The sequence below is a fragment of the Oncorhynchus keta genome, unplaced genomic scaffold, assembly GCF_023373465.1.
Source record: "Oncorhynchus keta strain PuntledgeMale-10-30-2019 unplaced genomic scaffold, Oket_V2 Un_contig_2440_pilon_pilon, whole genome shotgun sequence".
NCBI lineage: Eukaryota > Metazoa > Chordata > Actinopteri > Salmoniformes > Salmonidae > Oncorhynchus > Oncorhynchus keta.
The window spans coordinates 594,891-618,804 of NW_026283886.1; the positions used below are offsets into that span (position 1 = coordinate 594,891).

Consider the following 23,914-nt stretch of genomic DNA (forward strand, 5'->3'; position numbering starts at 1 on the left):
GTCCTAGCTCTGGTCCAGGGTGTTACGTGCAGCTTGAGCCTCCAACGTATTATTGTTCAAGAAAGCTCAAGCCACACATAGCACCCTGGACCAGAGCTAGTACTGCCCATACTACATCCATCCATGCAACTTCCTTTCCCCGCAGCTCCCATCACCTGCCAATTCATCACCATTCCAACCCAGCCACCCCACCTATGTGGTCGGACCAGGTCTGGCCCGTTGGCATGGCGATGATGGAGGAAGGGGCGCGGAGCTGCCTGCTTCAGTCACGCTCCAGCCTTGAGCAGGACATCAGGGCTTCCTACCTGATGGATCACATGATCAGTGACGGTGTGCTGACTGGGGACGAGGAGGACAGGATCAGGAGCAAGGTGGGGTGAGGAAGTACAGTAGCACCCTTTTCATACACTTTCCTATGTCCATAGTGGTAAGTGTGTAGTGATAATTAAGTGTATAAAACTGTTTGTTTTGAATTTGGCCCATAACCGAGTGCACCGTGCTGGGAAAACGGTTGGGTTCCTGATTCCAAACAAACACCCTCATAAGAGGAAGGGGGAGAGAGAGGTAAGTCAGATAGATTGCAGGGATTTTTAAACACTTAACACTACGGACATCTGAAAGAACTGCATTGGTGTAAGAAAAGCAATAAAGTGGTTTCAAAATTCAAATTGTCCATCGATTAGCCCACCAGGAGAGAGCAGGCGGCGGCCCTGCTGGAGCTGCTCCTGAGGAAGGATAACCAGGCCTACATCTCCTTCTACAATGCCCTGGTCCGCGAGAGCTACGGAGACCTGGCCAGCCTGCTCCACAACAGCCTGCCCCTGGTCTCCCCTGAGGCTGAGAAGAGCTTCTCAGACGGTGGCACCCGCTATGGTGAGCTGCACCAAAGGGTGGAGGATGGAGAATGCCAGGAGACTAGGGCAGTCTGAGATGTGCCCTCCTTTTCTGATACAGGGACATAATATGCAGGGGCGATCTATGTATATTTACAGTTGAAGTCGGGAGTTTACATACACCGTAGCCAAATATATTTAAACTCAGTTTTTCAGAATTGCTGAAATTTAATCGTAGTAAAGATTCCCTGTCTTAGGTCAGTAAAAGACCACTTTATTTTAAGAATGTGAAATGTCAGAATAATAGTAGAGAGTGATTTATTTGAGCTTTTATTTCTTTCATCACATTCCTAGTTGGGTCAGAAGTTTACATACACTCAATTAGTATTTGGTAGAATTTCAGTTCTGCCCACAAATTTTCTATAGGCTTGAGGTCAGGGCTTTGCGATGGCCACTCCAATACCTTGACTTTGTTGTCCTTAAGCCATTTTGCCACAACTTTGGAAGTATGCTTGGGCTCATTGTCCATTTGGGACCAAGCTTCAACTTCCTGACTGATGTCTTGAGATGTTGCTTCAGTATATCCACGTCATTTTCCTTCTTTATGGTGCCATCTATTTTGTGAAGTTCACCAGTCCCTCCTGCAGCAAAGCACCCCCACAACATGATGCAGCCACTCGCGTCCTTCACGGTTGGAATGGTGTTCTTCAGCTTGCAAGCCTCCCCCTTTTTCCTCCAAACATAACGATGGTCATTATGGCCAAACAGTTTTATTTATATATATATATATATATATAAATATAAATAAAACTGTTTGGCCATAATGACCATCGTTATGTTTGGAGGAAAAAGGGGGAGGCTTGCAAGCTGAAGAACACCATTTCTTTTTCTCCCCAATTTCATGGTATCCAATTGTTTTTAGTAGCTACCAACTTGTCTCATCGCTACAACTCCCGTACGAGCTCGGGAGAGACTAAGGTTGAAAGTCATGCGTCCTCCGATACACAACCAAGCCGCACTGCTTCTTAACACAGCGCGCATCCAACCCGGAAGCCAGCCGCACCAATGTGTCGGAGGAAACACTGTGCACCTGGCAACCTTGGTTAGCGCGCACTGCGCCCGGCCCACCACAGGAGTCGCTGGTGCGTGATGAGACAAGGACATCCCTACCGGCCAAGCCCTCCCTAACCCGGACGACGCTAGGTCAATGGTGCGTCGCCCCACGGACCTCCCGGTCGCGGCTAGTTACGATAGAGCCTGGGCGCGAACCCAGAGTCTCTGATGGCACAGCTGGTGCAGCTGGTACAGCACCCTTAACCACTGCGCCACCCGGGAGGCCAAACAGTTATATTTTTGTTTCATCAGAGGACATTTCTCCAAAAAGTGCAATCTTTGTCCCCATGTGCAGTTGCAAACCGTAGTCTGGCTTTTTTATGGTGTTTTTGGAGCAGTGGCTTCTTCCTCGCTGAGTGGCCTTTCAGGTTATGTCGATATAGGACTTGTTTTACTGTTGACGTAGATACTTTTGCACCTCTTTCCTCCAGCATCTTCACAAGGTCCTTTGCTGTTGTTCTGGGATTGATTTGCACGTTTCGCACCAAAGTACGTTCATCTCTAGGAGACCGAAGACATCTCCTTCCTGAGCGGTATGACTGCTGCGTGGTCCATGGTGTTTATACTTGCGTACTATTGTTTGTACAGAGGAACGTGGTACCTTCAGGCGATTGGAAATTGCTCCTAAGGATGAACCAGACGTGTGGAGGTCTACAAAAAAAAATAATCGGAGTTTTTGGCTGATTTCTTTTGATTTTCCCATGATGTCAAGCAAAGAGGCGCTGAGTTTGAAGGTAGGCCTTGAAATACATCCACAGGTACACCTCAAAATTGACTCAAATGTTGTCAATTATCCTATCAGAATCTTCCAAATCCATGACATCATTTTCTGGAATTTTCCAAGCTGTTTAAAGGCACAGTCAACTTAGTGTATGTAAACTTCTGACCCACTGGAATTGTGATACAGTGAAATAATCTGTCTGTAAACAATTGTTGGAAAAATTAGATATCCTAACCAACTTGCCAAAACAATAGTTTGTTAACAAGAAATTTGTGGAGTGGTTGGAAAAATTATTATTATTATTATTTTTTTGGTAACAGTATTTTTATTGGAATTTTCACCCATATTAAGAGATACAATAACAGAGACAAAGCAACAACAAAAAAACAGCACTCACTTACACATACCTACGTATATATATATATATACACACACACACACACACACACATGCGTACACCATTTTCCTCTTTCCGCTCGGTGCTTCTGTCACCCCATCACCATCATTGCGTCTCTCAATACATACATTTTAAACAAACTTACAAACAGAAATTAAACAAAAAAGCTCAGTTTAAACCAAGAGGTTAGGTTCCACACATGGAACGTACAGTGTAGTTCTGAAATACATAGATCCCCGCCATTCTAAGAGAATCCTTGCAGCATAATAGCTGATACCGCAGGTTCTAGGTAATTAAATAAGGTTCCCATACTTAGAACGGGTCTGTTTTAGAATGCAATGTAGAACTGGTCTGTTTTAGAATGCAATATACATGTCAGATATTCCAGAGGCACCCATTCAAATAGTATCTTATGCCAATCTTTAATAGAAGGAACCTTATCACTAATCCACTGTAAAAGGATGTTTTTCCTCGCTGCGAAGGTAAGGATGTTGTAAAGCCTCCTTTTACCCACAGAAGTAACATGCCTACTAGGGAGACCTAACAGTAAAGAAACTGGGTCCAATTCTAGATCAACCCCTAGGATCTTTTCCATTTCTTGCAGAACAACAGACCAGTATCTTTGTATTTTGGTAGATGACCATAAACAATGTGTTAGGGTGCCTGTATCAGTTTTGCATTTAAGACACTGAGGGGAAGAGGAAGTGGGGCTAAAAGCATGTCTGCGATTTGGGGATATATGCAATCTGTGTGTTATTCTTAATTGGATTGCTCTAGTACGGTTACATATAGATATTGTTTTTGCATATCTCCAAATCTCCCACATCTCTTTGTCAATAGTAACAGACAATTCTTTCTCCCACACTTGTTTCACCCTCTGTGTGTTGACAGCAGAAAAGGACCTTAAAGTATCATAAAACAGACTTACAGACATTTTCCTTTGTGGGGAAAAAAGGCATTCTTTCAATGACAGACACATCAGGGTTACCAATTAAGGTGGTGTTCTTCAGAATATAATGTCTTACTTGTAGGAAGCGGAAAAAGTCCTGCTTTGGGAGTCGATATTTGTCGACCATCTGCTCAAATGACAATAACATCTTATCAGCAAATAAGTCATTTAGCCTGCGTATGCCCTTATTAAGCCAAAAGTTAAAGCCAGCATCCAGCAATCCTGGACTGAAATCTGGGTTGTTAAGAATTGGGGTAAGAGCAGAGGTTAGTTTGGACGAAAAATGAGTTTTAATGACTCCAACCTAAGTGTTGTGTGTGTGTATGGTAGCGCACCTCTCTGTCTCTGCCATGTTTGACCCCTCTGTTTATTCCATTGGCAACATACTGTATTTATATATATATAATGCTGTATTACCCTGTTCCAGTCCAGGCGGTGCTGAGTGAGGGCGGCGTGCCCCAGAGACCCGTGGTGTTTGTGAGCCGGCTAGCCCTGATGAACCGGGTCAGGGAGAAGCTCTACCGCTTGCAGAAGGAGCCCGGCTGGGTCACTGTGTTCGGCATGGCCGGCTCCGGCAAGTCTGTCTTGGCTGCGGAGGCAGTCCGAGACCACGCACTCATCACAGGTAGGTGGCTCCGTGGTGAAGTTTTCACTAGGTACAGATCTAGGATCAGCCTCCTCCCACAATCCTAACCAAGCCCAATAATGGGTAAAATGTCAAACTGACCCAAGATACATTTCTGGAGGGGGGTTAATACATGTAGAGGAGGCTCTTTTTCTCTCTTCATTCACTTTCTCTCTGTTTTCTCTTTGTCTGCATTCACTTTATGTTTTCTCTCTGTTCTTTATCGCATTGGTCTCTTGACTGTTCTATTCGTCTGTCTCTCTCTCTCTCCATCCATCTTTCTCCCCGTTTCCTTGTTCGTTATCGCATTGGTCTCTTGACTGTACTGTCTCTCTCCATCTGTCTTTCTCTCGGTCTCTCTCTCTGACACCCACACCCACACCGGTCCTTCTGACCCCCCAGAGTGTTTTCCGGGAGGAGTCCACTGGCTGTCCATAGGCCAGCTGGACCGGTCTGACCTGCTGGTTAGGATCCAGTCACTGTGTTTCCGCCTGGAGCAGCAGAGCCAGGAGAAAGACCCCTCGTCCTCCCTCCACCGGTCTCCTGGCTCTCTGGAAGAGGCCAAGGAGCGACTACGCTTCCTCATGCTCCGTCGTTACCCCAGGTCAGTCCCCCAGGGTTGATGTGGACTGGTAGCCAACTTTTCAACTTGGTCCATTTCCTCTAAATGGTGGCTGTTAATGATTAGTAGAACGTTCAGTTGGACCTCAGAAGTTTCAGCTCTGGAGTGAATTATTGTATGCTATTAACTCCATTATAATTCCTGTCAATTGAATTAGATGTGTGTGTGTGTGCAGGTCGTTGCTGATACTGGATGACATCTGGGACAGCTCGGTGCTCAAGGCCTTTGACATCCAGTGTCGAGTACTGCTCACCACCCGAGACAGAAGCCTAGCCGACTGTGTCAGCGGTGTGTATGAGTAATAGCACTGATATTAATACTAACATTACTACAGTACTACTGATAATGATAACTTCATTTATAGAACACTGCTCAAACATTACGCTCAATGCACCTGCTCATCAATATGTGTGTGTGTGTGTGTGTGTGTGTGTGTGTGTGTGTGTGTGTGTGTGTGTGTGTGTGTGTGTGTGTGTGTGTGTGTGTGTGTGTGTGTGTGTGTGTGTGTGTGTGTGTGTGTGTGTGTCTAGGTCCTAAGTCTGAGGTGGCAGTGGAGAGTGGTCTGGAGGAGGGTCAGGCCTTGGAGATCCTCGCCCTGTATGTCAACAGGAAACCCCAGAGACTCCCAGAACAGGCCCGCAGCATTGTCCGAGAGTGCAAAGGTACATGCACACGCACACGTAGCTATAGTGTCAAAAGAAATTGTATTGAATGAAATGAAAATTCCATTCAGGTTTACAATAAAATTTCAATTTATTTCACATATTCAAGAGAAATAAGTATTACATTTTCTTATGAATAATTTGGTTGGCATTATGTAGTGTGACCAAAGACATTGATAGAAATAATGAACAGATCATGAAGAGAACAAGCTAATTAAACATCAAATAAAACCGCAACATGGCATACTGTAATAGTATGGATAGAATATAGTACCTTATACAGAGGGTGGGTCTAATCCTGAATGCTGATTGGTTTAAACTGCATTCCAGCTGGTGTCTATTCCACAAGTTACCACCGGCTAAATCAATGACGTTAAAATGCCTATTTACTCTGTTGCATCTGACTGTGCATTCCACTGTATCATCAGCCCAGCCAGGCAATTTATAAACTTGTTCTCCACTATAAAAAAGTATCTAGACATTGTTTCACATTTTTTTTAGACTATTATTTAGTTTAACAGCAGATATTTGTATAAACCTTTGTCTGTCTCCAACATTTGCAACATTGTTTCAATATTCAAATTCAATCTCCAGCTGTCCCATACATACAAATCATGAATCAGCTGGCATAATTTTTGTGGATATATATATACACAGAAATGTACATTGAAAAAAGGTCAAACAAAACGAAGTGCAGCTAGTTTGCAGTCTTTCCAGCTTCAGTTTTTAGTGATTGTGTTAGTTGTGTTGTTGTCTCCTTTGAACGACAATGTCCTGACAAGAGAGCACATTTTCTATGCCAGGAGAAATCGTGCATCATTAGCTCATTGTTATATATGTATCCAAGTAAATGTCACTAGAAAACAGCTTAAACAAATGCAGCTACTGTTGTTGTTCTGGCTGCACTGTTTGATGTGACTAAGTTAACCGTAGTTGGCTAGCTAGCAAGCAAAGGATAAGAACGTTGCCAGCCAGTATGGCTATGGAACATTTAGAAGGAACGACTGGGTCGTGTCCATAGATGCATAACAAAAAGACTGAACGACTTCCTCAAATTATTATTTGAATATGTTGGTAATCCGTTGTGTAAAAGTGATAATGCCAGAGAAGCCGGTGTTTGAAGGATATATTTGTTTGCTGCCTGAGACGATGCAAATATATCCTCTAAACACCTGCTTCTCGGGAATTCTCATAGTTAATAATGGTTCATGATAAATTAATACAATGTGAGATGAGAAGGGAATCATTAATTATAGGTGGCAACCAATCCACACACTAACATGGCAACCGATCCACACACTAACATGGCAACCGATCCGCACACTAACTCCATGTGCTTCTATTCAAAGCTCTTCCTTATTTTTCGGCTCCCTTTTTTTCTCTCTGTCGTTCTCTTTCTTCTCTTCCTTGTGGAAGACCTTTTCATCTAGCTGCTCTTTCCATCTCAGTTCCAAGTTCCAAGTCATCCCATTGGCCTTCATTTTCTCCTTTATCTGAGGAACAGAACCAGGCTTTACACCTAATCCTACTGAATATGTATTTATTAATACATTGTAGGATTAACTATTTGCATTACAAATTTAATGATGGCAGCTATATGCTTTCATATGTAGGTACCTGCACTCTTACGGTTTGAAAGGTTTACCATTACTTGGAGAACTCTCTTAACGTAAAGAGCAGTGGACTTGTTCACAGCGAGTTGGTCATTGTGAATAATAATTTATTCTTAACCCTTTACACTTTATCTTTGCCAGGTCGCAGTTGTAAATGAGAACTTGTTCTCAACTGGCCTACCTGGTTAAATTGAATAAAACACTTGAAATAAATAAAAAACACTTGTTTTTTATCCTTTATGGATAAGGCTAAATTGAAATGTTTCACAAAGAAGAAATATGAATAGCATGGTAGAAATTTAAAGGGAACAATTAGAAGATTATGGGAAAATTATCTGACCAAAGTTGAGGACACAACAGTTCACCTGATACAAGACTGAATCCAAATATTGCACTGTTGATTTTATGTGCATTTTCCCTTTAGTGAACTTTTCACCGCATTTGTTATTAGCGAAATCTGAAAATACTCTGGATCCATCCAGTAGCATGATAAGAATATTCCGGGAAAATGTGGGATAGGTGCAACATAAGACAAAACAATTACAAGGGTTTGAGTGAGAGAACTAACTGGTGTCTCCAAGTGACCACACTCCTTTCCATGTACTTTATGACTCAAAGAAGAGTGTTCAAATATAAAGTATTTTCTAAATTTAGCTTTCCTAGCAGTGCTGTTGAGTAACTAGAGCAAGCACACATGTTGTTTTGTTTGGAACACAACCCTGCATCCCACCATCACACAATTACTGTTGTTTACACAATCCAAAAACGGCCCATTATAAATCGCAATCTGGGTCAGGTGGGCATAAAATCTGCCACTTTGAACCCGTAAACGGGTATGAGTGTAAAGAGTTAACTGACATGCGTGGTTAAATGAAGGTAAAAGTCTAGAAATTAAGAGGGTGAGACTCACCTGCTGTAAAATGGCCTCCCTCTTCTTAGCATCATTCAGGTCCATGTTTGGGTCTGGGGTCATCCGCACTCTCACTACCTGTATCTTCTTGACTGTTGGGGGTCTTGGGTCTAACACATACATTTGAAGTCGAAGTTTACATCCAACTTAGCCAAATACATTTAAACTCAGTTTTTCACAATTCCTGACATTTAATCCTAGTAAAAATTCCGTTAGGATCACCACTTTATTTTAAGAATGTGAAATGTCAGAATAATAGTAGAGAGAATTATTCATTTCAGCTTTTATTTCTTTCACCACATTCCCAGTGGGTCAGAAGTTTACATGCACTCAATTAGTATTTGGTAGCATTGCCTTTAAATAGTTTAACTTAGGTAAAACGTTTTGGGTAGCCTTCGACAACCTTCCCACAATAATTTGGGTGAATTTTGGCCCATTCCTCCTGACAGAGCTGGTGTAACGGAGTCAGGTTTGTAGGCCTCCTTGCTCGCACACGCCTGTTCAGTTCTGGCCACAAATTTTCTATGGGATTGAGGTCAGGGCTTTGTGATGGCCACTCCAATACCTTGACATTGTTGTCCTTAAGCCATTTTGCCACAACTTTGAAAGTACAACTTTGGGGTCATTGTCCATTTGGAAGACCCATTTTGCGGCCAAGCTTTATGATGCCATCTATTTTTGTGAAGATCACCAGTCCTTCCTGCAGCAAAGCACCCCCACAACATGATGCTGCCACTCGCGTGCTTCACTGTTGGGATGGTGTTCTTCGGCTTGCAATCGTCCCCCCTTTTCCTCCAAACATAACAATGGTCATTATGACCAAACAGTTCTATTTTTGTTTCATCAGACCAGAGGACATTTCTCCAAAAAGTATGATCTTTGTCCCAACGTACAGTTGCAAACCGTAGTCTGGCTTTATGGCGGTTTTGGAGCCGTGGCTTCTTCCTTGCCGAGTGGCCTTTCAGGTTATGTCGATATAGGACTCATTTTACTGTGGATAGAGATACTTTTGTACCTGATTCCTGCAGCATCTTTACAGGGTCCTTTTCTGTTGTTCTGGGATTGATTTGCACGTTTCGCACCAAAGTACGTTCATCTCTAGGAGACAGAAGTTGTCTCTTTCCTGAGCGGTATGACTGCTGCGTGGTCCATGGTGTTTATACTTGCGTACTATTGTTTGTACAGAGGAACGTGGTACCTTCAGGCGATTGGAAATTGCTCCCAAGGATGAACCAGACTTGTGGAGGTCTTGGCTGATTTCTTTAGATTTACCGATGATGTCAAGCAAAAGGGCATGGAGTTTGAAGGTAGGCCTCGAAATGCATCCAAAGGTACACCTCCAATTGACTCAAATTATGTCAATTAGCCTATCAGAATCTTCTAAAGCCATGACATAATTTTCTGGAATTTTCCAAGCTGTTTAAAGGCACAGTCAACTTTGTGTATGTAAACTTCTGACCCACTGGAATTGTAATGCAGTGAATTATAAGTTAAATAATCTGTCTGAAAACAATTTTTCGAAAAATTATTTGTCATGCACAAAACTATAGTTGAAAAACGAGTTTTAACGACTCCAACCTAAGTGTATGTAAACTTCTGACTTCATCTATATACACACATACAGTTAAGATGAACATTCACTATTGCATACAAGAATGTCACATATTTAAATCAGTGTGGACAGTTATTCCAAATCAACAGCCCATTTAAGGAGATTAGTTTGGTGGCACAATAAGGGATCTTAACTTACTACCGTAGCAAACAAAGGGACATTCCTTCAGACATTCTCTGTCTATCCATTGGCCTGAGGTACTGCGATTCCAAGCAGCGCAGGACTTGTTCAGTTGTCTGTCGACCCAGTATCTGAACGAGGAGTTACTCTGGTCCGACCACGTCCAGGTGTCTTTGAACAGGCCGATCCAAACGTTATTACTCCCGGCCACGTTACAGATCTCTTTGTTCTCAGTCTGGTTCCTCACACTGGCCAGGTCTGTGTGGTGCTTCCTGCAGTAGAGCTGAGCCTCCCTCCAGGTCATTAGCTGTTGAACCATTAGGAAATGACCAGCTGGAGGCTTAGTCCCTATGGGGACAAATGCAACCATCAGAGTTTGGATCAGAGTTTGGATCGGTGCCGTTTGAACTGTTGTCAATTCATAAACCTTGGAATTGACAAGAAATTTGAAAGATAAACATTGTGACCTTTAACCCCAGAGTAATCTGTTGCGACCTTGATAACCCCACAGTAATCTGTTACTTGGCGAACTTGTATGCGCTGCTGGTGTCCTCTTGTGTTACCAGGTTAGTGTGTTTTTAACTAGAATACATGTAGTATGTCACTCACCGTCGTAGCACACTGGAAAGTGTTGAGTAGTACAACAATAGTCGTGCCATTTTCCAGAAGTCGTCATGACACCACAATCTTCATTCAAATTGTTTGGCTGGTTTTGGTCCCAAAATTCACTAAACTGAGTCTGTCCCTTACTATAGTGGTCTATGTCTGCCAGAGACCACTGCCACCTGGAATACTGTCCCTTCTTCAGTCCTATCCACACTGCACCATCATAACCGCTGTCTATAGTCAAGTGGTTCAGTCTGTTCATATCCTCCATGTTGCTTACGGTGGCCAGGTCCGTATACTTCTCTCTGCAGTACCTCTGTGCTTCAGTCCAGTTTTTAGGGTCCCTTACATAGTGATACTGACAGGAGGATAGTGTGAAGAGCCCTGTGAAGAGGTGCATTGTCATCTCAAGTAACTGCCTCAAGGGCTGCAACATCATTAATATAGACCCTTCTACCCAGAGGCTGCAACATCATTAATATAGACCCTTCTACCCAGAGGCTGCAACATAATTAATATCTACCCTTCTACACAGAGGCTGCAACATCATTAATATAGACCCTTCTACCCAGAGGCTGCAACATCATTAATATAGACCCTTCTACCCAGAGACTGCAACATCATTAATATAGACCCTTCTACCCAGAGGCTGCAACATCAATAATATAGACCCTTCTACCCAGAGACTGCAACATCATTAATATAGACCCTTCTACCCAGAGACTGCAACATCATTAATATAGACCCTTCTACCCAGAGGCTGCAACATCATTAATATAGACCCTTCTACCCAGAGGCTGCAACATAATTAATATCTACCCTTCTACACAGAGGCTGCAACATCATTAATATAGACCCTTCTACCCAGAGGCTGCAACATCAATAATATAGACCCTTCTACCCAGAGGCTGCAACATCAATAATATAGACCCTTCTACCCAGAGGCTGCAACATCATTAATATAGACCCTTCTACCCAGAGGCTGCAACATCAATAATATAGACCCTTCTACCCAGAGGCTGCAACATCAATAATATAGACCCTTCTACTCAGAGGCTGCAACATCAATAATATAGACCCTTCTACCCAGAGGCTGCAACATCATTAATATAGACCCTTCTACCCAGAGGCTGCAACATCAATAATATAGACCCTTCTACCCAGAGGCTGCAACATCATTAATATAGACCCTTCTACCCAGAGGCTGCAACATCATTAATATAGACCCTTCTACCCAGAGGCTGCAACATCATTAATATAGACCCTTCTACCCAGAGGCAGCAACATCATTAATATAGACCCTTCTACCCAGAGGCTGCAACATCATTAATATAGACCCTTCTACCCAGAGGCAGCAACATCATTAATATAGACCCTTCTACCCAGAGGCAGCAACATCAATAATATAGACCCTTCTACCCAGAGGCAGCAACATCAATAATATAGACCCTTCTACCCAGAGGCAGCAACATCAATAATATAGACCCTTCTACCCAGAGGCTGCAACATCAATAATATAGACCCTTCTACCCAGAGGCAGCAACATCATTAATATAGACCCTTCTACCCAGAGGCAGCAACATCAATAATATAGACCCTTCTACCCAGAGGCTGCAACATAATTAATATAGACCCTTCTACCCAGAGGCTGCAACATAATTAATATAGACCCTTCTACCCAGAGGCTGCAACATCAATAATATAGACCCTTCTACCCAGAGGCAGCAACATCATTAATATAGACCCTTCTACCCAGAGGCTGCAACATCAATAATATAGACCCTTCTACCCAGAGGCAGCAACATCATTAATATAGACCCTTCTACCCAGAGGCTGCAACATCAATAATATAGACCCTTCTACCCAGAGGCAGCAACATCAATAATATAGACCCTTCTACCCAGAGGCTGCAACATCATTAATATAGACCCTTCTACCCAGAGGCTGCAACATCAATAATATATACCCTTCTACCCAGAGGCTGCAACATCAATAATATAGACCCTTCTACCCAGAGGCAGCAACATCATTAATATAGACCCTTCTACCCAGAGGCTGCAACATCAATAATATAGACACTTCTACCCAGATGCTGCAATATCAATAGTCAAGTTCAGTTCTAAAAGTTCAAAGCAGAAAAAAATCATAGTATTACTATTTCTTAAACTACTAATGTTCACATTTGAACTCTATTTAAAAGTTTTGCACTTTAGCAGATTCAACTTCTCAAGAGCTTGATGGTTCATTGATTCTTTGTGATGGTGTTGGGTTGGAACACAAATGTGCTGGCTGCAGATATGCAATTGTAAATACATTGTAATAAAATATATATATTTTAAATATCATAATAAAACCACTGACCTGAGAAAAACACAATCAGCACTTTCTTCTCCATGACTAAAGATTCATAAAAAATAAACCAATATTTTCAGCGAGCTGTCTTGACCTGGTGTACTGTGGATCCTCTGCATTCAGCTGCACCTTTCTCTGTAGGGCAGGCGCTATTTCAGAACAATGCACAGTACACCTATTCATGTATTTTTCTAGCTTGCTTTGTATAGTGGTTATGTTCAGTTCTCTCTTACCCGCAGGACATCAGTCAAATGAGTAGGAGGCTGTTAACCTGTTTTTGTTTGCGTTAAAAAACTGATAGTCAAATTAGTCTGAACATAGACTTTGGAGAAAAGGAGCCCTTAATGCCCACTGAAAATTCTATTAACCTTCAACGACTTTTAAAATTCCATTCTAAATCATGAAATTCAATTTCAATTAGTGAAGTTTTAAATTCAATACATTAAATGTATCAAAACTAATAAATACAAATTAAATTTCTGTTACATCTCAACTCTTGACACAATAAACCAGCCTACCTAAACCCCTCCTCTACCCTCCTCTCTTCCCCAGGTTCTCCCTTGGTGGTGTCCCTAATCGGGGCCCTGCTGCGGGAGTTCCCGGACCGCTGGGCCTACTACCTGCACACGCTCCAGCAGAAGAAGTTCAAGCGTATCCGTAAGTCGTCTTCATATGACTACGATGCCTTTGACCAGGCCATGGCTGCCAGCATCCAGGTCCTGTCTGAGGAACACAGGGAGCTGTACATTGACCTCACCGTGCTGGAGAAGGACGTCAAAGTACCTGCCAAGGTCAGACTGGCCGGGGAGGATTATGGTTAGGCTTGGGTAGGTAAGGTTAGGCTAAACTAAGCTGGGCTACAGTAGGTTAGGGTAAGGCTATCCAGCACCTTCAGCCAGAAAGTATTCACAACCCATGGAGACATTGTGAGCTGTCCTTGTGGAAAGGAGGGAATAAGATAATAAAAGACAATGAAACAGGACATTCTCTGTCTCTAAATCTCTGTCTCTAAATCGAAGCCTGTTCTTCCATCAAAGGAGGCTGCTGAGGGGAGGACGGCTCATTATAATGTCTGGAATAGCGTTCCAGCCATTACTATGAGCCAGTCCTCCCCAATTATGGTGCCACCACCAACGTGTGTCCTCCATGTTCCTCTGCCTGCAGGTTCTGTCAGTTCTGTGGGATCTAGAACCGGAGGAGGTGGAGGACGTTCTCCAGGACTTTGTGAATAAGTCCCTACTGTTCCGTGACTGTCACCACCGGCCCTACCTCTACTACCTCCATGACCTCCAGCTGGACTTCCTGGCTGAGATGAACCGCTCTGGCCTAGAGGTGGGTCTCATACACTCCAACCAGTGGAGGCTGCTGAGAGGAGGACAACTCATAATAATGTCCAGTATAGAGTGAATGGAATGGTATCAAACACTCCATTCCAGCCATTATTATGAGCCGTCCTCCCCTCAGCAGCCTCCACTGACTCCAACATACACACCTCTATCTTAATTTACATAGGGTTGTTCTGTATGATTGTGGCCATTTTGAAATGTATCTAAAGCTTGATGTTTGTTAACTTTTGTCAAATGTGTTTGAATTAATTAATATTTTCTGAAATCCAATATAAGGAAAACACTGTCTTCTAGAGAATCAATGTACATAGAAATTGGAGAACTAGACAGTCGCTTAAAGAATGAATCAGTTAGACTCATGTCTTCTATGCCCTGCATTATTGGGACATCAATCTACTATAATTAAGCAATAAGGTCTGAGGGGTTTGTGGTGTATGGCCAATATACTGTGTCCAGGCACTCCATGTTGTGCTTAATTAAGAACAGCCCTTCGCCGTGGTATATTGGCCATACACCACAAACCCCCGAGGTTCCTTATTGCTATTATAAACTGGTTACCAATGTGATTAAAGCAGTTAAAATAAATGTTTTGTCATGTCTGTGCTATATGGTCTGTTATATTACGGCTGTCAGCCAATCAGCATTCAGGGCTAAAATCACCCAGTTTATAATATGGTATGTTTTTGAACAAGTGTGTGTGTGTGTGTGTGTGTGTGTGTGTGTGTGTGTGTGTGTGTGTGTGTGTGTGTGTGTTCCAGAGCCTCCACACCAAGGTGGTGCGTCAGTACCAGCAGCGTTACAGCAAGGGTCCTCCCACCTCAGGAGATGAAGAGTGCCTCTACTGGTTCAGATTCCTCACCTACCACATGGCCAAGGCCAACCTCACACAGGTACGCGCGCACACACAAACACACACATCAAAATCAAATCAACATTTTTGGGTCGCGTACACAGTTTAGCAGATGTTATAGCGGGTGCTGGGAAATGCTTGTGTTACTAGCTCCTAGCATGGACACAAATGATCAAAAACTAAATCCAATTAACAACCCAAAAACTAAATCCAATTAACCACCCAAATAACATTATCTGAGCTTGTTTGAGCTTGTTTGAGCTTGTTTGAGCTTGTGTGAGCTTGTGTGAGCTTGTGTGAGCTTGTGTGAGTTTGAGCTTGTGTGAGTTTGAGCTTGTGTGTGAGGGAGTTGGTGTGAGTGTGTGTTTTGTGTGAGCTGGTGTCTGTTTTGTGAACGAGTCTCTCTTAGCGTCTGGCTAGGAGATGGTGTGATGGCTGTTCAACAGTCTGATGGAGATAAAAGCACCACTCCGTATGATGGAGGCCTTCGCCAGACAAGCACAAGTCACTAACGTCTTTTTCTCTCTCTATTTCTTTCTATCTCCATCTCTTTCTCTCTATTTCTGTTACCCTTACACCCCTCCCTTACTTCTCTCCTCTCCTCCCCCCTCTCTCCCTTTAGGAGTTGTACTCTCTGATGTTCTCTCTGGAATGGGTCAGAACTAAAGCTCAGATTATGGGACCGGCTCATCTCATCAATGACTATTTGGAGTACAGCACCATACTGGACAAAGAGGTCAGGATTTGATCAACACCAAGTTCACTGAGGAACTTAGTGTACCTTGTTTTATCCTCATGTGATATGGTTTTCAGATCTTGTGGTTGGTATTAATTACTCGTAAGTCGATGGTGGCCTAGCGGTTAAGAGCATTGGGCCAGTAACCAGAACGTCGCTGGTTTGAATTCCTGGGCCGACTAGGTGAAAAATGTGTCCTTGTGCCCTTGAGCAAGGCACTCCACCCTAATTGCTCCTGTAAGTCTCTCTGAATGACTACAATGTAGTAATGTCAATGCTAGAAACAGTTACTCGTTTCATGCCTGTGAATACAATTGTTCTGTTCCAATAATCTCTCCTTTCTCCTGCAGTGTGTACTTGTTCAATTCCGCTCATGGTTTTGAAAGGAAGTGACTGTTGTATATAAACTCCCCCTAGCCTATGCCTTCTCCAATCCAATGCTTTTATGTTTGTGTAGTGAATAAATGCACACTTCAGGAAGCTGGACATATTATTGGGACGCACACCATTTGTCACATCCTCGCTGTGAGTCTCTCTTTATGGCCCCCCCCAGAACAGCGAGGTGCGGGGCCACTTCCAGGAGTTCCTGTCTCTGAACGGCCACCAGTTGGAGCAGCGTCCGTTCCCTGACGTAGTGCAGCTGGCCCTGTCCCAGCCAGACTCCTCTGAGGTGTACCGCCAGGCCCTGCTGCAGGCGCAGGAGAGGGCCACCAGAGGGGGACTCTACCTTGACTGGGTGTCAGTAGTAGGCCCATACACACTACTCACGTGCTTATAAGCGTACTCACTACTTAATCGGGGTGTACAGTATTGACCCCTAGCCCCCACCTTGTACTCCCTAGCCCTTATGCATTCCATTCCCCAGTCAACCATACCCTAACCATAGAGTTGGTTTTGTGTCGCAATTACCACAAAGCCTGTTTGAGCGTAGTGTCAGTGGCACTGCCCATGCTAAAACAGAAGCCATTGTACATGCAAAGACGTGCCAACTATCCAACTCTATGACCATAACTCTTAAGTTTTAGTCTCATTCCCTGATGTTCTGCTTCCTCTAACATCCCCTCATGCTCACGTTCTCTAAGTAATTTATGTTTGTGGTTTGTTTCAGGAACAAAAGTAGTCTGAAGAGCCTGTCTCGTCTGGTGGTCCAGGCCCACCAGGGATCCATCTACTCTGCCTGCTTCTCCCACGACGGCACCAAGATCGCCTCCTGTGGCTCCAGCAAGACACTGCGAGTAAGACGCACACATTCTTTTGAAATAAATATTTTACACACTATCTCCCACACTTCCCTGTTTGTGTGAGTGAGTGTCCTCTATAAACTCTGTCCTGTGTGGTTCTCCAGGTGTTTAAGAGCACGTCTGGGGAGAAGCTGCTGGAGATCCAGGCCCACGACGATGAGGTGCTCTGCTGCGCCTTCTCCCCGGATGACCGTCTCCTAGCAACCTGCTCCAGTGATAGGAAGGTCAAGGTATGGTGTGGAAGCCTCCCCTCTGCCATTCAAACTTTGGACAGACTTCAGACAGACTTGCCTGACAACCCGACTGCGACAGACGGAAGTCGTTTGTCTGTCTCTAATCTGTGTTGTGTAAAAGGTTTGGAAAGCAAATAAAGGAGTTGTATATCTATGTAACTACAGTATCTGTGTTGTGTGCCAGGTTTGGAATGTGGAGCGTGGGACTCTGATGAGGATGTTTGAGGACGAACACGAGGAGCAGGTCAACCACTGTCAGTTCACCAACACACGCCGACGCCTCCTACTGGCCACCTGTTCCAACGACAAGTTCATGAACACCAAGGTGAGCCTGTGTTTCTGTTGTGTGTGTGTATGATTTAAAAACCATGAAGTAGGCCACATTTTTTGCACTCTGGCTATACGATATATATCCATCCCACCCTCTCTCTCTCTAGCTGTGGAACATCAATAAACCCTCCTCCCAGAACACCATGTTTGGTCATTTGGAGCCTGTCAATCACTGCTGTTTCTCCCCTGATGACGCCTACCTCTCCACCTCTTCCAGCGACGGAACCCTGAAGGTGGGCGGGGCATAGTTACCACCTATGGCTTTGTTTGTTCATATTAGCAAATAAAGATAAAGGTTTTTAATTTAGGTGTAGACTACTACTATGTATTTAACAACATTAATTGTACGTACCTGTGTATGTGTTTCTGTACATGCATGTGTGCGTGCCTACCTGTGTGCTTGCATGTGTGTTTCAGCTGTGGGAGGTGTCCTCTGCTAATGAGTGGAAGTCCATAGACGTGGCGGACATGTTCCCGGAGCAGAGAGAGCAGACGGAGGTCATGGTGAAGTGCAGCACCTGGTCAGCAGACGGCAGGACCATCATCTGTGCTGCCAGGAACGCAGTCTTTGTGAGTGTTGAAGAGCCAGCCCTCCCCTGCTGAGTTAGTAAGCCTCTGCTCTGCTCCGTCCGGCTAGCATGGGGCCATGGCGTGGGCACAGGGACTGAGGGGTGGTCCCCTGGTGGAGCTCCATGACTCAGACCAGATTTGTTTAGCATGTTGCATCAGAGTAGGAGCTGGCTGAATGTTGAATGGACTTCAAATCAAATCAAATTTTATTTGTCACATACACATGGTTAGCAGATGTTAATGCGAGTGTAGCGAAATGCTTGTGCTTCTAGTTCCGACAATGCAGTGATAACCAACAAGTAATCTAACTAACAATTCCAAAACTACTGTCTTATACACAGTGTAAGGGGATAAAGAATATGTACATAAAGATATATGAATGAGTGATGGTACAGAGCAGCATAGGCAAGGTACAGTAGATGGTATCGAGTACAGTATATACATATGAGATGAGTATGTAAACAAAGTGGCATAGTTAAAGTGGCTAGTGATACATGTATTACATAAGGATGCTTTTGATGATATAGAGTACAGTATATGACGTATGCATATGATATGAATAATGTAGGGTATGTAACATTATATTAGGTAGCATTGTTTAAAGTGGCTAGTGATATATTTTACATTTCCCATAATTTCCCATTATTAAAGTGGCTGGAGATGAGTCAGTATGTTGGCAGCAGCCACTCAATGTTAGTGGTGGCTGTTTAACAGTCTGATTGCCTTAAGATAGAAGCTGTTTTTCAGTCTCTCGGTCCCAGCTTTGATGCACCTGTACTGACCTCGCCTTCTGGATGATAGCGGGGTGAACAGGCAGTGGCTCGGGTGGTTGTTGTCCTTGATGATCTTTATGGCCTTCCTGTAACATCGTGTGGTGTAGGTGTCTTGGAGGGCAGGTAGTTTGCCCCCGGTGATGCGTTGTGCAGACCTCACTACACTCTGGAGAGCCTTACGGTTGTGGGCAGAGCAGTTGCCGTACCAGGCTGTGATACAGCCCGCCAGGATGCTCTCGAATGTGAATCTGTAGAAGTTTGTGAGTGCTTTTGGTGACAAGCCAAATTTCTTCAGCCTCCTGAGGTTGAAGAGGCGCTACTGCGCCTTCTTCACGATGCTGTCTGTGTGAGTGGACCAAATCAGTTTGTCTGTGATGTGTATGCTGAGGAACTTAAAACTTACTACCCTCTCCAGGAGTGGCTGAATGTTGAATGGACTTCAAATCAAATCAAATTGTATTTGTCACATACACATGGTTAGCAGATGTTAGTGCGAGTGTAGCGAAATGCTTGTGCTTCTAGTTCCGACAATGCAGTGATAACCAACAAGTAATCTAACTAACAATTCCAAAACTACTGTCTTATAGACACAAGTGTAAGAGGATAAAGAATATGTACATAAAGATATATGAATGAGTGATGGTACAGAGCAGCATAGGCAGGGTACAGTAGATGGTATCGAGTACAGTATATACATATGAGATGAGTATGTAAACAAAGTGGCATAGTTAAAGTGGCTAGTGATACATGTATTACATAAGGATGCTTTTGATGATATAGAGTACAGTATATGACGTATGCATATGATATGAATAATGTAGGGTATGTAACATTATATTAGGTAGCATTGTTTAAAGTGGCTAGTGATATATTTTACATTTCCCATAATTTCCCATTATTAAAGTGGCTGGAGATGAGTCAGTATGTTGGCAGCAGCCACTCAATGTTAGTGGTGGCTGTTTAACAGTCTGATTGCCTTAAGATAGAAGCTGTTTTTCAGTCTCTCGGTCCCAGCTTTGATGCACCTGTACTGACCTCGCCTTCTGGATGATAGCGGGGTGAACAGGCAGTGGCTCGGGTGGTTGTTGTCCTTGATGATCTTTATGGCCTTCCTGTAACATCGTGTGGTGTAGGTGTCTTGGAGGGCAGGTAGTTTGCCCCCGGTGATGCGTTGTGCAGACCTCACTACACTCTGGAGAGCCTTACGGTTGTGGGCAGAGCAGTTGCCGTACCAGGCTGTGATACAGCCCGCCAGGATGCTCTCGAATGTGAATCTGTAGAAGTTTGTGAGTGCTTTTGGTGACAAGCCAAATTTCTTCAGCCTCCTGAGGTTGAAGAGGCGCTACTGCGCCTTCTTCACGATGCTGTCTGTGTGAGTGGACCAAATCAGTTTGTCTGTGATGTGTATGCTGAGGAACTTAAAACTTACTACCCTCTCCAGGAGCTGGCTGAATGTTGAATGGACTTCGGTAACTTGCTATGGCTAACACTACACTGAACAAAAATAGAAACCAAACATGCAACAATTTGTAAGATTTTGCTGAGTTACAGTTCATAAAAAGAAATCAGTCAATGTAAATAAATGTATTAGGCCCTAATCTAGGGATTTCACATGACTGGGAATACAGATATGCATCTGTTGGTCACAGATACCTTAAAATGTTGTTTTTTATTTTTAAACTTGGGCCGTGGATTAGAAAACCAGTCAGTATCTGTTGTGACCACCATTTGCTTCATGCAGTGTGACATCTCCTTTGCATAGAATTGATCAGGCTGTTGATATTGGCCTGTGGAATGTTGTGGCTGTGGACGACTAGCATGCAGATGAGCTTCCCTGAGACAGTTTCTGACAGTTTGTGCAGAAATTCTCCAGTTGCGCAAACCCACAGTTTCATCAGCTGTCCGGGTGGCTGGTCTCAGACGATCCTGCAGGTGAAGAAGCCAGATGTGAAGGTCCTGGGCTGGCATGTTGACTCCAATGTGTCCCACAGTTGTGTCAAGTTGGCTGGATGTCCTTTGGGTGGTGGACTGTTCTTGATAAAACTGTGATAAACCGAGCAGAACCAGTGTGCCTGGCACCTACTACCATACCCCGATCAAAGGCACTTAAATCTTTTTGTCTTGCTCATTCACCCTCTGAATGGCACACGTACACAATCCATTTCTCAATTGTCTCAAGGCTTAAAGAAGTATTTTTAACCTGTCTCCTCCCTTTCATCTACACTGATTTGAAGTGGATCATCAATAAGCTTTCACCTGGATTCACCTGGTCAGTCTGTAATGGAAAGAGCAGGTGTTCATAATGTGTTGTACACCGTGTCTGTCAAATTCTGTCAATATATTTGTGTTTAGCGGTATGTTCTTGTCTAATAAACTGCTCCTAGAGCAATCTGTCTGTGAAGCAATGAGAATGCCCTGGACAACTTGTCTTTCATGTTTTGGTATTTGGGCCTGTCTGCCCATCAGAGGGCAGAAGCGTGTGTTCTGACTGAGAATAAAGCCGTCCCACTCCTGGGAAATGGAAAGGTCCATGTCTGTTCTCTCCACTCCAGGAATCAGAGTGGCGTTCAATGTCAGAGTGGCGTTCAATGTCAGAGTTGTCAGTTTGTAGGCTACTATTGATAAAAGAAGAGAGAGCTTGATTGACTTTAAAAACAGTTATGGCACGTAGAAACAGCAGTTGGAACTCTTTTGTTTTCTACCTGAATCTCTCTGTTTTCTCTCCATCTCTTTCCCTTTCTTTACTTCGGTCTGCTTTCCCTTCAATCACACACTTTGCCAAGTTGGAAGATATGGAAATCATCATCATCCATGGTTAAGATACAGGTTGACATGTATTGTCATGAGTCTTGCCCTGAAGGCAGAACTGTGGTTCCCGCTAGATGGGACAGCTGCAAAGTCATAAAAATGAATGAAAACAAAACCTGCAGTTGAGACTTCACTTAGCAGTTTATCAGGCTATTACCATGTTGCTTCCATCTAATCCCATCCTGTCATGTCCTTTACAGTTCACATTACATTTGAGTCATTTAGCAAAGACTCCAGAGCAACTTACAATTAGATCTCTACATGGTCTGACCTAACAACCTCTGAGCCCTTCAAGGGGCCATCAAGAAGTGTCTAGAAAGTTATCACTAGCTTATGCATGGAAGCCATTTTGTGCCCCACATATTGGCAGTTGCACTAGAGAGCGATCACCAGCTATAACTATGGTGGAGTGACAGATCCCTCCTGCTGTTCCCAGGTGTTTGATGTAGAGACGGCGGCCATGTTGTTGGAGATCCGGACCAGTCGTCTGAGCACGGTGCAGTACTGTCACGCCTGCCCCAGCAGCAACCTGGTGGCCATCGCACTGTCACACTATGCTGTGGAGGTACACACACACACAGGCTGTTGACTATTACACTGTGCCATGTAGGTACACACGTGGTGGCTATAGCCCTATCAAACTACTACACCATCATACGGCAGGATATGACATCATACGCCTCTTCCCTCCAGCTGTGGGACATAGAGACCAGTAAGAAGATGGCTGACTGTAGTGGTCATCTGAGCTGGGTCCATGGAGTCCAGTTCTCCCCTGACGGATCTCTACTGCTCTCCTGTTCTGACGACCAGACCGTCAGGGTGTGTGTGTGTGTGTGTGTGTGTGTGTGTGTGTGTGTGTGTGTGTGTATTTGTGCATCTGCCGTCTTGTCTGTCAATAATTTGTCCAATCTGTCTTCATCAGTTAACCCTTCTCGTGACATATTGTACTTAACCATTTAACCTTTTTAATGGCATAAAAAATGTAATGCCTTTGTTGTGTGTGTGTGTGTGTCAGGTGTGGGAGACTAATAAAGTTCACACCTCCTCGGCTGTCTGTCTGAAGAGGGACTCTGACGTGCTCTTTAACAATGGTGACATTACTGTGGTCGCCGCCGACAACCGCAACAGACTGCAGGTGAGAGGGCTGGGCTGGACTCGCACACACACAATGACGCCTTACAGATGTGACAGGTGTTAACCCAGCAGGCTGGCGTGTGTGCGTGTGTGTGTGTGTGTGTCAGGTGAGGAATGGGAGGACCGGAGCGGTGATGTTCCAGTCAGAGAACCAGGAGTCTCGTATCCGCTGCACTGCGATCTGCTCACAGACCTCAGCCGTGGGGCTGGGACGAGAGGATGGGACGATACACACACACACACACACACACACACACACACACACACACACACACACACACACACACACACACACACAGGTACGCTCACATATACACACACTTTTACCCTCACACACATACCAGAAAGCAAAAATCTTCAAGGACACAAAAGTAGGAAAATGCTTACGTATAATTTATGCTTAACTTGACAAAAGTGCAGGTGCTATGAGGGAAAAGTGCCAGAAATGTAAAAGGCTTTTTGGCTGGAGAAGATGGTGTCACTGCCAAACTTGATCAACTGAGCTGTAGGAAAGGCAGGAAGATACATTTTTGAAGGTAAAGCTGTACACAATGTTGCACCAAAACTAAGTTTGACAGTTTTTCCACTGGTGCTGTTCTGTAAAAATCATGTTCACCTTGCTGGAGGAGGTGTTTCTCACATCCAGTAATGGCTGGTGACATTGTGCTGGAAACCTCTGTCTGGCCTGTCAACCCTGTCTCAGTCCTACTGTACGGTACCCAGCTCTCTCTCCCTCTCTCTCTCCCTCTCTCCCTCCG

General features: G+C 44.0%; 2 protein-coding genes across 5 annotated transcripts in view; one reads left to right on the plus strand and one right to left on the minus strand.

Moving 5' to 3' along the window:
• Nucleotides 1-23,914, plus strand: part of LOC118378593 (apoptotic protease-activating factor 1-like) — a 67,754-nt gene that overhangs the window by 1,350 nt on the left and 42,490 nt on the right. Inside the window, exons 2-21 of one of the 2 annotated variants that reach the window (XM_052505618.1) lie at nucleotides 146-371; nucleotides 684-873; nucleotides 4,441-4,638; nucleotides 5,041-5,242; nucleotides 5,436-5,548; nucleotides 5,791-5,922; nucleotides 13,688-13,926; nucleotides 14,300-14,467; nucleotides 15,240-15,371; nucleotides 15,954-16,067; nucleotides 16,621-16,805; nucleotides 17,176-17,302; nucleotides 17,413-17,538; nucleotides 17,726-17,866; nucleotides 17,979-18,104; nucleotides 18,289-18,441; nucleotides 22,459-22,587; nucleotides 22,716-22,841; nucleotides 23,038-23,157; nucleotides 23,264-23,386. In XM_052505618.1, coding sequence (XP_052361578.1) covers nucleotides 146-371; nucleotides 684-873; nucleotides 4,441-4,638; nucleotides 5,041-5,242; nucleotides 5,436-5,548; nucleotides 5,791-5,922; nucleotides 13,688-13,926; nucleotides 14,300-14,467; nucleotides 15,240-15,371; nucleotides 15,954-16,067; nucleotides 16,621-16,805; nucleotides 17,176-17,302; nucleotides 17,413-17,538; nucleotides 17,726-17,866; nucleotides 17,979-18,104; nucleotides 18,289-18,441; nucleotides 22,459-22,587; nucleotides 22,716-22,841; nucleotides 23,038-23,157; nucleotides 23,264-23,386 — 3,070 coding nt within the window. Of the gene's footprint in view, nucleotides 1-145; nucleotides 372-683; nucleotides 874-4,440; nucleotides 4,639-5,040; nucleotides 5,243-5,435; nucleotides 5,549-5,790; nucleotides 5,923-13,687; nucleotides 13,927-14,299; nucleotides 14,468-15,239; nucleotides 15,372-15,953; nucleotides 16,068-16,620; nucleotides 16,806-17,175; nucleotides 17,303-17,412; nucleotides 17,539-17,725; nucleotides 17,867-17,978; nucleotides 18,105-18,288; nucleotides 18,442-22,458; nucleotides 22,588-22,715; nucleotides 22,842-23,037; nucleotides 23,158-23,263; nucleotides 23,387-23,914 lie in introns of those variants that run through there. The other variant, XR_008110274.1, reaches the window with a different exon arrangement.
• Nucleotides 5,995-13,350, minus strand: LOC118378594 (secretory phospholipase A2 receptor-like). 3 transcript variants are annotated; one of them, XM_035765574.2, is made up of 5 exons: nucleotides 13,145-13,350; nucleotides 10,787-11,167; nucleotides 10,196-10,525; nucleotides 8,446-8,555; nucleotides 5,995-7,415 (listed from the first exon to the last, which is right to left on the minus strand). In XM_035765574.2, the coding sequence occupies exons 1-5, from the start codon at nucleotides 13,176-13,178 to the stop codon at nucleotides 7,266-7,268; spliced, it is 1,005 nt and encodes a 334-aa protein (XP_035621467.1). In that variant the 5' UTR covers nucleotides 13,179-13,350; the 3' UTR covers nucleotides 5,995-7,265. The 3 variants fall into 3 exon arrangements, with proteins under 3 accessions (XP_035621467.1, XP_035621468.2, XP_052361582.1); XM_035765575.2 differs by lacking the exon at nucleotides 13,145-13,350 and having other exon boundaries at nucleotides 10,199-10,525; nucleotides 10,787-13,128; XM_052505622.1 differs by lacking the exon at nucleotides 13,145-13,350 and having other exon boundaries at nucleotides 10,787-13,125.

Bases quoted from the DNA above. Each gene is read 5' to 3' on its own strand.
- LOC118378594 (XM_052505622.1), bottom strand. From the start codon at position 11,222: ATGATGTTGCAGCCCTTGAGGCAGTTACTTGAGATGACAATGCACCTC. The intron at 10,526-10,786 runs GTGAGTGACATA...TTGTCCCCATAG, and splicing joins CTTTCCAGTGTGCTACGACG to GGACTAAGCCTCCAGCTGGT. The intron at 8,556-10,195 runs GTAAGTTAAGAT...TGTATGTGTTAG, and splicing joins TCCCTTTGTTTGCTACGGTA to ACCCAAGACCCCCAACAGTC.